Genomic DNA, 11742 nt, shown 5'->3' with positions numbered 1-11742 from the left:
TGTTAACCATTGTCATAGGGCAACGTGTACTGTTTAATGAGAAACTATTTTTTTTCTGTAAACCTTCATCTAAAGTGAGAATAGCAGCACGACTGGAAGAACGTAATCGATGTCACTGACTTGGGCATGTAGAAATTTCTGAAATGGTGCATTTTGGCTATGTATATTTTCACCAAAAGAAAAGGTCCTCCAAGGCCAAGAATGGAGAGAGTTGACATGTTGTGGGGTTGTTAACCAATGTCATAAAACAATATGTGTACTGACTATTCAGTAAGAAACTATTTGTTCTGTAAACCTTCACCTAAAGTACAATAAGAAAAAAATTAAAGAATAAAAACACACACACCAAAAAAAAAAAAAAAACCAGAAAAGCTTCATGAGCAAATGGACTCATCTGGTTTGTCGTTCTGTTGTGAAGTAACTTGCTAATTTCAGCAAAAACTTAAACTTCAATTCTAACTCTCAACATAAAAAAAAACAAACTGAATTTTCCATCCTGTCTACATTATTTGATAATCTCACAATCACTAAAACCTCGTAAGTGCAATGTTTATTTAATATGAAATTTGAGTAATTAAACAGGTTACAAAGTCTATTAAGTAAGGTCTATTAAAAAAATGTTTACTAAACAAAGGTAAAGAGATGCTGGCCATGTCAAAATTTGGCACCACAGTTACAAATCATTTATATGTATTGATTGAAAGGGGCCCTCTACTACATTCTGATTTGCATAATTTGTCACTCCTTGTATTAGAAGGTAAAAATTGACATTTCTTTGAAACCATTCTAATAGTTCAGACATTCCATGTATCCAAATACTCAGAGGACTTTTCTGCACCACCCAGGCTCCTTCTTGTCTAAAACAGACAGTTTTATTATTCAGTTGTTTAATGAGTATCCTTTTGAAATTTCACTCAGATCACAACTGACTGAGTCTAAAAGGAAAAAGAATTGCTCACTCAAACAAATTTAATTTGTTTTATTGAGACAGTAGCTCCAACTTTAACAGAAATATTCATACACACATATATATTATGGCCCCCACACACACGTATATTATTACCTAAGGTCTATGATGTCAGCACAGTATGGTGCGTATACGTATGTGTGTGTGTGCGCACGTACATGTACATAGTTATATGAATTGAACGGATCAAAATTTAAGAATATTTATCCAAAATAATTATCTTCAAATGTTTTTTATATATTTACATAAAATGACACAACCAAAAGTTGGTAACACTCAGTCTCTTTATATAATATATATTTTAAATCTTACAACATAGGTATAGAATTTTAGCTTTAGTGTGTTTGGAAAAAATGTGTAAGTGAGTTACACAAAACCAGTCTTATTACTTATAGTCATACTGTGTATAAATGAATTTACACATATTTATTCATCATCATAGCATATGTACCATACTTTCCAGTTTTCAAAGTGTTTTCACATACTTTATTAGATATTGTCCTTTAAACTCCTGTGAGGTGGATGTTATCATCATTTCCACTTATAGAGGAGAAAACTGAAGCTGGAAAGTGGTGGAACTGAGATTCAAATCCATGTCTTCTAGCTCCAAATCCTAGGCTTTGGATTGAGACAGAATGTTCGAATTCTAGCTTGCTCACTTAATAGGTGTGTAACTTTGGACAGGCTGTTTAACCCCTCTGAGCCTCAGTTTCTTCATCTGAAAACAGAGACAATGATAGCATGTACTTACCTAATCGGTTATTATGAGGGCTGTATGAGAGCCTGACATATAGTAATGCTAGGTGGATAGTGGGTATTATTATTATTTCCAAAATAAATAGAAACAATTAATTAGATAAGGAAAAATAACTGCCGTTGCTAACTACCGGGTAGTCTTTTAGAATTACGAGAAACTGAGTATTGTATATATACATACATATATTTAGTTGCTGTCAAGTTGATGCCAATTCATAGCAACCTGATATGACAGAGTAGAACTCTCCCATAGGGTTTCCAAGGCTGTAAATCTTTATGGAAGCAGACTGCCACATCTTTCTCCCATGGAGCGGCTGGAAGGTTTGAACTGCTGACCTTTCGGTTAACAGCCGAGCACTTAACCACTATGTCACCAGAGCACCTTTATACACACGTGCATATATACATGTAGAATATTTTTATATACAAATATGGATAATATAAACAAATACATATGTACTGTCTTTTATATTTTTATAACATATTTGTATGTTATATACATGTTACTGTCTGAAAAAAAGTCACTATTAGAATAAAAGACATTTCACAATATGTTATAAAATTTATGTGGAAGCATTCTATACTGTCAAAGCTCTCTGTATATTACCATAAACGACAAAGCTCTCTATTTTCTTGTTATTAATAGCAGTAATGATGATGATGAGCATTTATTTCTAGAGCACTCCAAATACCTTAATGTCAATCAGTTTATAAATACAAATTGTAATACAGAGAACAGAAAAAAAAAAAAAGTAATCTAACCCATAATAAGTAGTTCTTAAGAATCAGGTTTAAAATTATGCTTCCCCTTAATAGAAGATCTCATGATCATTACTTCCTCCTGTTACATTTTAATAATATCTAGTGAGGAGCACTATTTTGTGATATTCTATCTAGATATCCTTTAGGAAAGGTCTATACGAACATAAAATGCACTATGGGATTGTTCCGCAAAGATTCCACTACTCTAAATATTAAATATAATCACTTAATAAGGAATTTGCATTTCTGAAACTAATTTTTTTCAGGTAATGGCAATTTCAAAATTACCATTTCATTAATTATTTTATTACTTTTTTTAAAATTTAATTAAGAGTTATGGATAGATATTTGCCCTGAAATGTACAGGTACGCATGTAAAAATAGAGAACCTTTTTTATCATTAAAAAAAAAAAATACCTTGTACGGAAGTTTGTAAGGTGCATGAAAATCCACAGCACAGAATCTGAAGATGCACCTTGGACAGGTGCCAGTACTGAGCAGCAGCCAGGCCACACGCTTGTTCTCCGCAATCAGTGGAAACATACTGAACAATTGTATCTAAAAAGAAAAACAAAGTAAAACTGAATGAGCAGCTTCTGTGTTTGACTTTCACAGACAAATATGCCATCACCTTTAGGGGTAAAACCTAGTTTTTATTTGAGAAACACTATTGCATATTCTCCAATAATGCCCTTTTCATCATCTGCATGTCTTAAAACATAGACTTGAAGGAAGTTTCTAAAATGAAATCAGTTGAAGGTGTCTAATTGCCAAGAAACGTAGTTTAACATTCTGGATTATGATAAAGTGCATCAATGTCACTAAGCCAATTAAAAGAGATAAAAACAAAGATATTCAAGAATGGGTGCCTCTAGGGAGGGTAATGAAAAAAGAATACAGAGTGAAAAAAGAATACAGAATGAACTTTTGCTTTTTGTTTTGTATCGTTTGGTGTTTGAAAACAGAGTAGTTAATTCATTAAACTTTTCCTATTAGAAATTAAAAATAAACTTGAAAGAAAAAATAACCAGATGAGTCTACATTATGTAATACTTGACTAATCTTAAAAAGTTAGTCAGGTGTTTAAAAAAACATTAATAGTAGATCCAAAAACATAGATTTTTTTTTTTGACAAAGTTTTAACTAAATGACTTAACCAACTATTGGCAAAATGAGAAAAATCTGCTGGTTTTATTCACAAGTAAAACCTCCAACTAATTAATAAAACAAAGCATACAAAACATTTGAGAGTAATTATTTGTCTAAAACAAGTTACTACTTTTTGCAATTTTCTTGTGAAAATATACACCACTTTTTGCAATTTGAACAAACTCACTTAGAAAAAGATACTGCATAGAAAGCAGGGGAAAATCCAATAGAAGTCTCCTGTGGCCAGGAAGGAGGGGTACTAAAAATTACCTTATCACCCTCTTTCACAAAAATAGAACTTCTTTGGATTAGTGAATCAGTCCACATTACTTTAAAATGAGGAACTATCGACATTTTATAAAACAATGATCGCACAACAATGTTGTGGTATGGTATAACTGTGGTCAAATATAGAGAAAAGACACTGCCACCTTTTAATCTGTGCAGTTTCATGATTCAAACAAATTCGCTTAAAATTTGTGGTAGGGAGAAGCTCTTATCAACAAGTTACTATGCAGATGTGATTACTACTATTAGTTTGTATTTTTCAACTCTTTCAAACTTACTTGCAAGTTCCTAAATGTTTGTGGCCACCTACCAAGAGAAGTAGATCCTTGATACAAAATAACAAGGAAGACAAGTATACAGTTCTATAGAACCTATCAGTTCAGCAGCCAGGATTACAAAATACAGATTGCCTCTGGCTGGGTTAAAATGTGGGCGAATATGAGCTGACAGGGAAAGAAAAAGAAGAAAATCAGGTTTGTCTGGGCTCACCAGTGAGAAGTTTGAGACGCCAGGATCAGGGAACACTGAAATAGGGTAGCATAAGTAAATTTGGGCTCCAGAGTATTTTCAAGAAAGTACACAGAGCATGTGGAAAACACCCTTTAAATAATGAAGCTCTGTGTACTCAAATCATTATTACTTGTATGTGATCTGAATCTCTCCCCTAGCCCATTTAATCTGCTAGTTTGGTGTTGCCTTTGAAGGGACACTGTGAGGGACTGAAGGCTAGCAGTTCAAGCCTCCCCCGACTGCACTCCCATCACAGAGACACTGTTTCTGCATCACCCACTATTACACCTTGTCGCCTCCTCCTCAAGGATTCTATTTAATTCAGAATTAACTTTCAACCTAGAAAGAGAAACAAATACTCCTCTCTCCAATAAAAAAATCAAGCAGTGGTTTGGTTTTGGGACATGCTTAAAAAGGACATTTTGTTGGGATTTAAATGTTGTTATTAGGTGCCGTCCAGTCAGTCCTGACTCATAGCGACCCTATGTACAACAGAACGAAAACATTGCCAGGTTCTGAGCCATCCTCATGATTGTTGTTGTGCTTGAGCCCATTGTTGCAGCCCGTGTCAATCCATCTTGAAGGTCTTTCTCTTTTTCATTGACCCTCTACTTTACCAAGCATGATGTCCGTCTCCAGAGACTGGTCTCTCCGGATAACATGTCCAAAGTATGTGAGACAAAGTCTCGCCATCCTCACTTCTAAGGAGCATTCTCGGCTGTACTTCTTCCAAGCTAGATTTGTTTGTTCTTCTGGCAGTCCCTGGTATATTCAATATTCTTGGCCAACACCACAAAATGTATGTTCTTTTCCCCTTGGCTTAAAGACTAAATTTCTATTTCTCTAACAGGTTCACTAACATAAACGTGTCATGAAAGTCAGTGAATGACACATTCCAATCTCCTGGCCTTGAGAAGTTTCCAAACCTGTTGAGAAGTAAGAAACTTCCTGTCCTGACTAATTTCAGGAGGTTCTTTCAAACATACACAAAACAGAGTCTGTGAATATCTGTGTGTGTGCTTAGCAACTGAGCTGTGGACCCTCAAGATCATCTTCACTATTAACAATCCAGCGACTTCTCAAGCCTATTATCATTAAAAGGAGGATCTAAGTTTTGCCTTCAGACTAGAGCTTCACCTTACGAACAGCCCTGAAATAAAGGGTGTCACACACTCTCAGCAGTGAGTTGTTTCGTACTGGATTTCTCCTCTTCGAAGGCGAGCCCCGAGAAATGCACCCCACGCTCCAAGTCTGGGATTGTTGGCTGTCTTCGGTGTTTGCTTTCCGTGCACGTGTCTTCCAGCAAGCACTCGGGGACAAGTTCTTCCGCAGACCCCCCTCCCGGGCAGGGCTCCCCGGGGACTGTCCCTTCTCCGAGCCGACGACACCCGCCCCGTCTCCCGTTTAGGGGAGCAGATGAGGCACCGCCCAGAGGGACCAGGCTGACCCCATAAAACCCGTCTGCACACACAAGGGTGCCAGGACTTCGGCCCGCGGGAGGGGCGCTCACCACTCCCCGGGGTCACCGTGCACTCCGCTGTACAAACGACCCCGCCAAGCTCCCCCCAAGGTCTAACCCCCGCTTCCCTTCCGCCGAGCGAGCCCTTCCCCCCAGCGGCCAGGTCCAACCAACTTCCCACTCACCCTCTCCTTGCTAAAAGCCGCTCCAGCAAGAGGGAGACGACCCGCAGCCTCCACACGGGCCCCGCAGCCTCCACACGGGCCCCGCACCGTCCGCACCCGCACTTCAGACCTCGCCGCCTCACCTTCTCCCACCACACGGAGACTGGAACTCCTTCCGCCCCTCAGGAACGGGGAAGACGAAACACTGCGCACCTATTGCGTCTAGCGATTCTGTTCCCCCAGGAAACGAGAGCTTTAGGACCAAAGTACCAGCTCCCTCTCGCGAGGACTGAATAAACTCTCCTCTGCTGTTTCAAGGGAAATCTGTTGAAAAGCCTGGACTTTCGCGACACACCCCATCTTCCCCGCGGGTATAACTGCCCCATCCGGGCCCTCCTCCGGGCCTGAGGGGTTCTGGCCCCAGACCGACAATAAGAAGACTCCGATATCTAGGGCCTAGTAGCCGCTGCCAGAAATATCGATGAGCCCTTCCCCTCAGGTTTACAATGGAGACTCTTTCCGGGACAAACAAAAAGACAGCATTTTCTCCCATACGTTAGTGCCACCCTCTCGCCCTCGGGTCGCAGCTAAAGCACCGCCAGCCTTGCCCTGACTGCAGGGGTGGGCGGGGTGGAGGGCTCGGCGTTCGGCCCGTCGGGCCTTGCGCGCGTCGCCGGAGGACCCTGGCCTCGGACCGTCGAGGCGCCGAGCGGGAGGCGAGTGGAGGTGGAGGAGATGGCGTCCCAGCCGCCGCCTCCCCGAAAACCCTGGGAGACCCGCCGAATTCCGGGGGCCGGGCCGGGGCCAGGACCCGGCCCCACGTTCCAGTGAGTGTGGGCTTCTCAGGGCCGCGACTGTGGTGGGGCTAGAGCTTGGGGACGTGGCAGGAGGCGGTTAAGGCCGTTGGCGGGGGTGGGGTGGGGTACTGGGGCCCCCGCTCAGCCAGCCCCGAACTCCGGGGGAGTCGAGATGGGGCCGGAGCGCCGAGGGGGCCCGCGGTTCTCCAGCTGTTCCCCTCCGGGCGGCACTGGGCTGCGGCGTTTTTCGGGGGGACTCGCGGTGCCTCTGTGGGTCCCGGTGAGTGGGAGTCGGGGGTCGGAACGCCTTGACAGGGGTGCTGGCGCCCTTTAGAGCCTTAGACGTCGGTCTGTGGCCACGGAGGGGCAGCTGCCCGGCCCCGGGCGTCCGTGGGGAGCCAAGTCTCGTAAAAGCTTGGAACAGCCTCTGCAGAAGTTGGCGAAGGCCCAGAAGGTCACTTTGACGCAACTGGAAGCCTGTGCGCTCTGCCTTCCCTTTCGGCGTAACTCAGCCAGTGTTTCGGATTGAGATTTTGGAGGAGCGACGTTAAAGCCGGAGATCTAACGCTGAGGCCTGCGGTGGCCTTTGTGTGCAGAATTGTGTGTGCCTTTTTCCAGGGCCTGTGGGTTTGTTTTGTTTTGTTTTCATCAGTATCAAAAGGGTCTCCAACTCACGAAAAGTTAAAATAGAAGAATTTCATGGCCCTGTGTGTTTTGTGTTGGGTAGATCTGGACAACTTAGTTCAGATGAGACTCGAAGGTCAGTAGGATTTTCTAACATAAAAATCCCCAACCTGTTGAAGTATGTTTCTGCTATGTTCTCAAATCTTGTCGTTTTTTATTTAAACAGTGCTTGAACACAATAACTCGTTAATTTAATAATGATAGTTAACATAACAAGTAATAAGCTTTAATGATGCTTTTAAGCTGTGGTGACACTTTCTACTATCTTTTTCATGAGTGGTTCTGACTTTAAAAAAAAAAATTGGACTGCCCTTTTGGAGAGGGGTTTTATTCTTGCCTCTGTTAAAGTTATGTTTAAACTTTTTTTCATTATGAAATATTTTAAAAACACAGAGACCTGTAACCAATAACCAATTGCAGTTGAGTGGATTTTGACTCATGGTGACCCCATGTGTTTCAGAGTAGAACTGTGTTCCATGGGGTTTTCAGTGACTGATTTTTCAGAAGCAGATTTTCAGGCTTTTCTTCTGAGGCTCCTCTGGGTGGACTCGAACTTCCCACCTTTCTGTTAACAGCCTGTAGAGAGTAAGAGAATGAACACTTGTTTATTCACCAGCCGCTGGTGTTAAGAAGTAGTCTATTAACTGTTAACATTTTGCCATATTTTCTCAGATTTAAAAAATAGATAAAAATTAGAGAACAAGTTAAACCCTTTCATGTCTCTTTTCCTCTTTCTCACAGTAATTACTGTCCCTGTTTGGTATTTATTGTAGCCAGTAATGTTTTCATACTTTAGTTCTTAGGCTTGTGTGCATAGTTTATGTGTATTATTGTTTGGCACGTTTCTAAACTAAATAAATACCTTCAAACGGTGTATCATTTTGCAAAATGTTTTTTCCGCTAAATATTCTATCTTCTAAGGTTTATCTTGTTGATGGGTGTAGCTGTGTTGTTTCCCTTGAGTCAAGTCTGACTCATGGCAGCTCAATGTGTGCAGAGTACATCTGCTCCACCGGGTTTTCAAGGCTGTTACCTTTCAGAAGCGGATCGCCAGGCCTGATTTCCAAGGCACCTCTGGGTGGGGTTGCACTGCCAGCCTTTCAGGTGGTAGCGGAGCAGTTACCACCCGCACCGCCCAGGGATTCCTGAGTAGACTGTAGCTGTGTTGTGGTTAGGTGCCATGGAGTCAGTTTCAACTTACGTTGGTCCCAAGTGAAGAGGAGAACTGCCCTATAGGGTTTTCTGGGCTGTAATCTTTAGTTCATTGTAATTGCTGTAGATAGTCTATTACATAAAAGTATATTGTTTATTATAGTGTCTGTTCTGTTGGTGGGTATTAGATTATCAGGTTTTTGTTGTTTTTTTTTTTAACATTAAAAACAGTGCTGCAGTGAACATCCTTGTGCCTTTTTTCTCATGCACATTTCCAAGAGCTTTTCTAAGATACTAAAAACCAGACCTGTTGCCATTGAGTTGATTCTGACTCATGGTGACTCCGTGTGTGTCAGAGTAGAACTGTGCTCCATAGAGTTTTCAATGCTGTGACCTTTTCAGAAACAGATCAACAGGCCTTTCTTCTGCTGCACCTCTGGGTGAATTTGAATAGTCAACCTTATGGTCAGTAGCAGAGTGCATAACCCTTTACGCCACCCAGGGTCTCCTCTAAGATGTTACTGGCATGGAATTGCTTGGTGGAAGGGTATGCTTTTTTTCAAGTACTGAATATTGCCAGTTGTTCCCCAGAGTGGTTGTGTACCAATTTTCATTTCCACTAGCAAAGTATTCTGTTCCTTCACATCCTCACCAACACTTGATAATGTTATTTTTTAGAACTGCATTTGCCATATAACAGGTGTGAAATGGTATTTCGTCTTTAATTTGCACTTTCTTAATTAGCACTAAGACTAAACATCTTTTTGAGTATATACTAGCCTTTTGAATTTTTTCTGTTGGTGACTTTTGCCCATTTTTCTATTGGCTTTATCTTTGCTTATCAATTTGTAGGAGTACTTTGTGGTTGATACTAATTCTTTTGCTACTACCTTTCAGTCTGGACTGGTCTTTTCACTTTATTTGTATTTGTTTATGTTCATTTTTGTTGTACAGAGGTTTTTATTATATGGTCAAAATTGTTTTATTGTTTGTGCTTTTTGTGTTTTGGTTTAAGAATTCCTTTCTACCCCAGATCAGAAAATTTTTTCTCTGTATTTTAAATGTTCTGCTTTTCAAATTCGTATCTTTCATCCACCTGGAACTGACTTTTGTTATACAAAAATCAATGTGAGTAGAGAATCTTAATTTTTTTAAAGATGAATAACTGATTGTCCCTCAGGATTTATTGTGTAGTCTGTTCCGTAGTAATTAACAGTGCTGTCAGACCCAGTTTTCCTAAATGCATCATTCTGTTTGGGGACTCTCTGACTTGTCCTATGGTCTGTTTGTCTGTCCTTATGCTAGCATCACAATGTCATACTTAAAAAGCTTTATAATAAGTTTTGATACCTGTCTGCCAAGAGCCTCCGCACATTGCTGTTCTTCAAAATTGCCTTTGTTACACTTAACATTTATAAAAAGACTGGGATTTTTAATCAAGCTGTGCTGAATTTATAGAGCATGTAAGTCTTTTCCATTTATGAATATTGTGTAAGCTATAATTGGTGAGATTTTTATTTCCTGTTATGCCTTGAATAATGGTTTAATATTATCTCTGTGAAGTTCTTTACCTTTTTTTTGCTGTTTATTCCTAGATAATATTTTTTGTTGTTGTTGCTGTTGTAAATGGGTTCTTTTTTTCCCTTCCTTTACTGTTTTCCAGTTGATTGTTACTAGTGTATCAGAATGCTATTGATTTTTTTTTTTTTCAATATAGATATGTTGTATCAAGCATATGCCGAGCTCTTAATTTGTCCTAATGGTGTGGTTAAAATTCTCTCCGATTCTATGTAGACGAGTGTATCATTTACAGAAAAACCAGCATGGATGGCTAGCACCCTTGTGTTGGTTCTGACTTTCATTGGAATACTTGTAAAATCTTCCTGTTAAGTTTGGTGTTTGCTTTTTGTTTTTAATAGGTATCCTGTCAACCTTCTCTTTATCTTGCTAAGGTTTTTATTATCAAGGAGTGTTAAGTTGAATGGCTTGTCTGTATCTGTTGAGATAATTATATATATTTTTTCCTTTAATATGAAAATGTGGTTTAGTGCATTAATTAATTTTCTGATGTTTAATCCTCTTTCATTTGTGGATGAACTCAACTTAGTGGTGATTTTTTTTTTATATATATACAGTGCTGAATTCTACTCTTAATATTTTAATATCTTTGTGTATATGTTTCTAGGTAAAATTGGCCTATAATTTTCTTTCTTTATACTATTCTGCCTTTGTATCAAGGTTTTATAGCTACAGAAATTCTTCTATTGAGTCTAATTTTTATGTCTTTATAGATAGACTGTCTTCTCTTTAGTAGCCTTTAAGGTTTTATTTTACACCATCCCCTTCTGAAACTCCCGTTAGACTTTAAATCAGGAATAGTTTCTGCTGCAAGTAACAGTATCTGACTTCCTGTGCTTTGGCTTATAAAGACATTTATTGTGTAGTTAACAACAAGAAATCTAGAGATCTGTTGTCTCAATAATATCACAGGGGGCCTAGTTTCTTTTTTGCTTCCTTTTTTTTTTTTTTTTTTTTTTTGTACTGTCAGCTTGCTGACAGTTTTTGCAATCTCTGTCTTATTCTTGCTTCTTTGAGAAGAGTCTTTCGTTTTTTCCCCTTTGACTGCTTTTAAGATTTCCTCTTTGTATTTGATTTTAGCAATTGTACCTTGTTGGGCCTTTGTGTTACCCTGGGTGGAGTTCACTGATATACTAGAATCTGACTTGATATCTTTCATCAGTTTCAGAAAAATCTCAACCATTGTCTTTTCAAATATTGCCCTTCCCCCTTTTCTTCACTCCTGTGACTCGAGTTACGTTTGTGTCTGTGTTTTACTCTATTGTATCTTACTGTCTTTTCTGTATGTGTCTTTGTTTCTCATGCTTTGTTCTGGGTATTTTCTTCTGAACTGTCTTCTAGTTGACTGACATTTTTCTTCATTGTGTCTAATCTGGTATTAACCCAGTCATTGAGCTCTTAATTTCAGGTATTTTATTTTTTTCAGTTTTAGAATTTCCATTTGGTCCTGCTTTATAGTTTCTGGTCTCTCCTGAA

General features: G+C 39.5%; 2 protein-coding genes across 6 annotated transcripts in view; one reads left to right on the top strand and one right to left on the bottom strand.

Moving 5' to 3' along the window:
- PUS10 (pseudouridine synthase 10) overlaps window positions 1-6490 on the bottom strand; it is an 85178-nt gene extending 78688 nt beyond the window's left edge. Inside the window, exons 1-2 of one of the 3 annotated variants that reach the window (XM_023734929.1) lie at window positions 6199-6490; window positions 2903-3043 (exon numbers count right to left, since the gene is read on the bottom strand). In XM_023734929.1, coding sequence (XP_023590697.1) covers window positions 2903-3028 — 126 coding nt within the window. In that variant the 5' untranslated portion in view covers window positions 3029-3043; window positions 6199-6490. Of the gene's footprint in view, window positions 1-1452; window positions 1686-2902; window positions 3044-6076 lie in introns of those variants that run through there. The other 2 variants (XM_023734925.1, XM_023734935.1) reach the window with 2 other exon arrangements.
- A 278-nt stretch (window positions 6491-6768) lies between these two features.
- PEX13 (peroxisomal biogenesis factor 13) overlaps window positions 6769-11742 on the top strand; it is a 31064-nt gene continuing 26090 nt past the window's right edge. For all 3 annotated transcript variants that reach the window (XR_002824695.1, XM_023734914.1, XM_004369438.1), the window contains exon 1: window positions 6769-6882. Coding sequence is in view for 2 of the 3 variants with exons in the window: in XM_023734914.1 (XP_023590682.1) it covers window positions 6791-6882 (92 nt within the window). In the remaining variant the exon portion in view is untranslated. The remainder of the gene's footprint in view (window positions 6883-11742) is intronic.

This window comes from Trichechus manatus, unplaced genomic scaffold (genome assembly GCF_000243295.1).
Source record: "Trichechus manatus latirostris isolate Lorelei unplaced genomic scaffold, TriManLat1.0 scaffold00005, whole genome shotgun sequence".
In the NCBI taxonomy this organism is placed as follows: Eukaryota; Metazoa; Chordata; class Mammalia; order Sirenia; family Trichechidae; genus Trichechus; species Trichechus manatus.
Note: the sequence above shows the minus strand (reverse complement) of the source record. Positions and strands in the feature narration are given on the sequence as shown.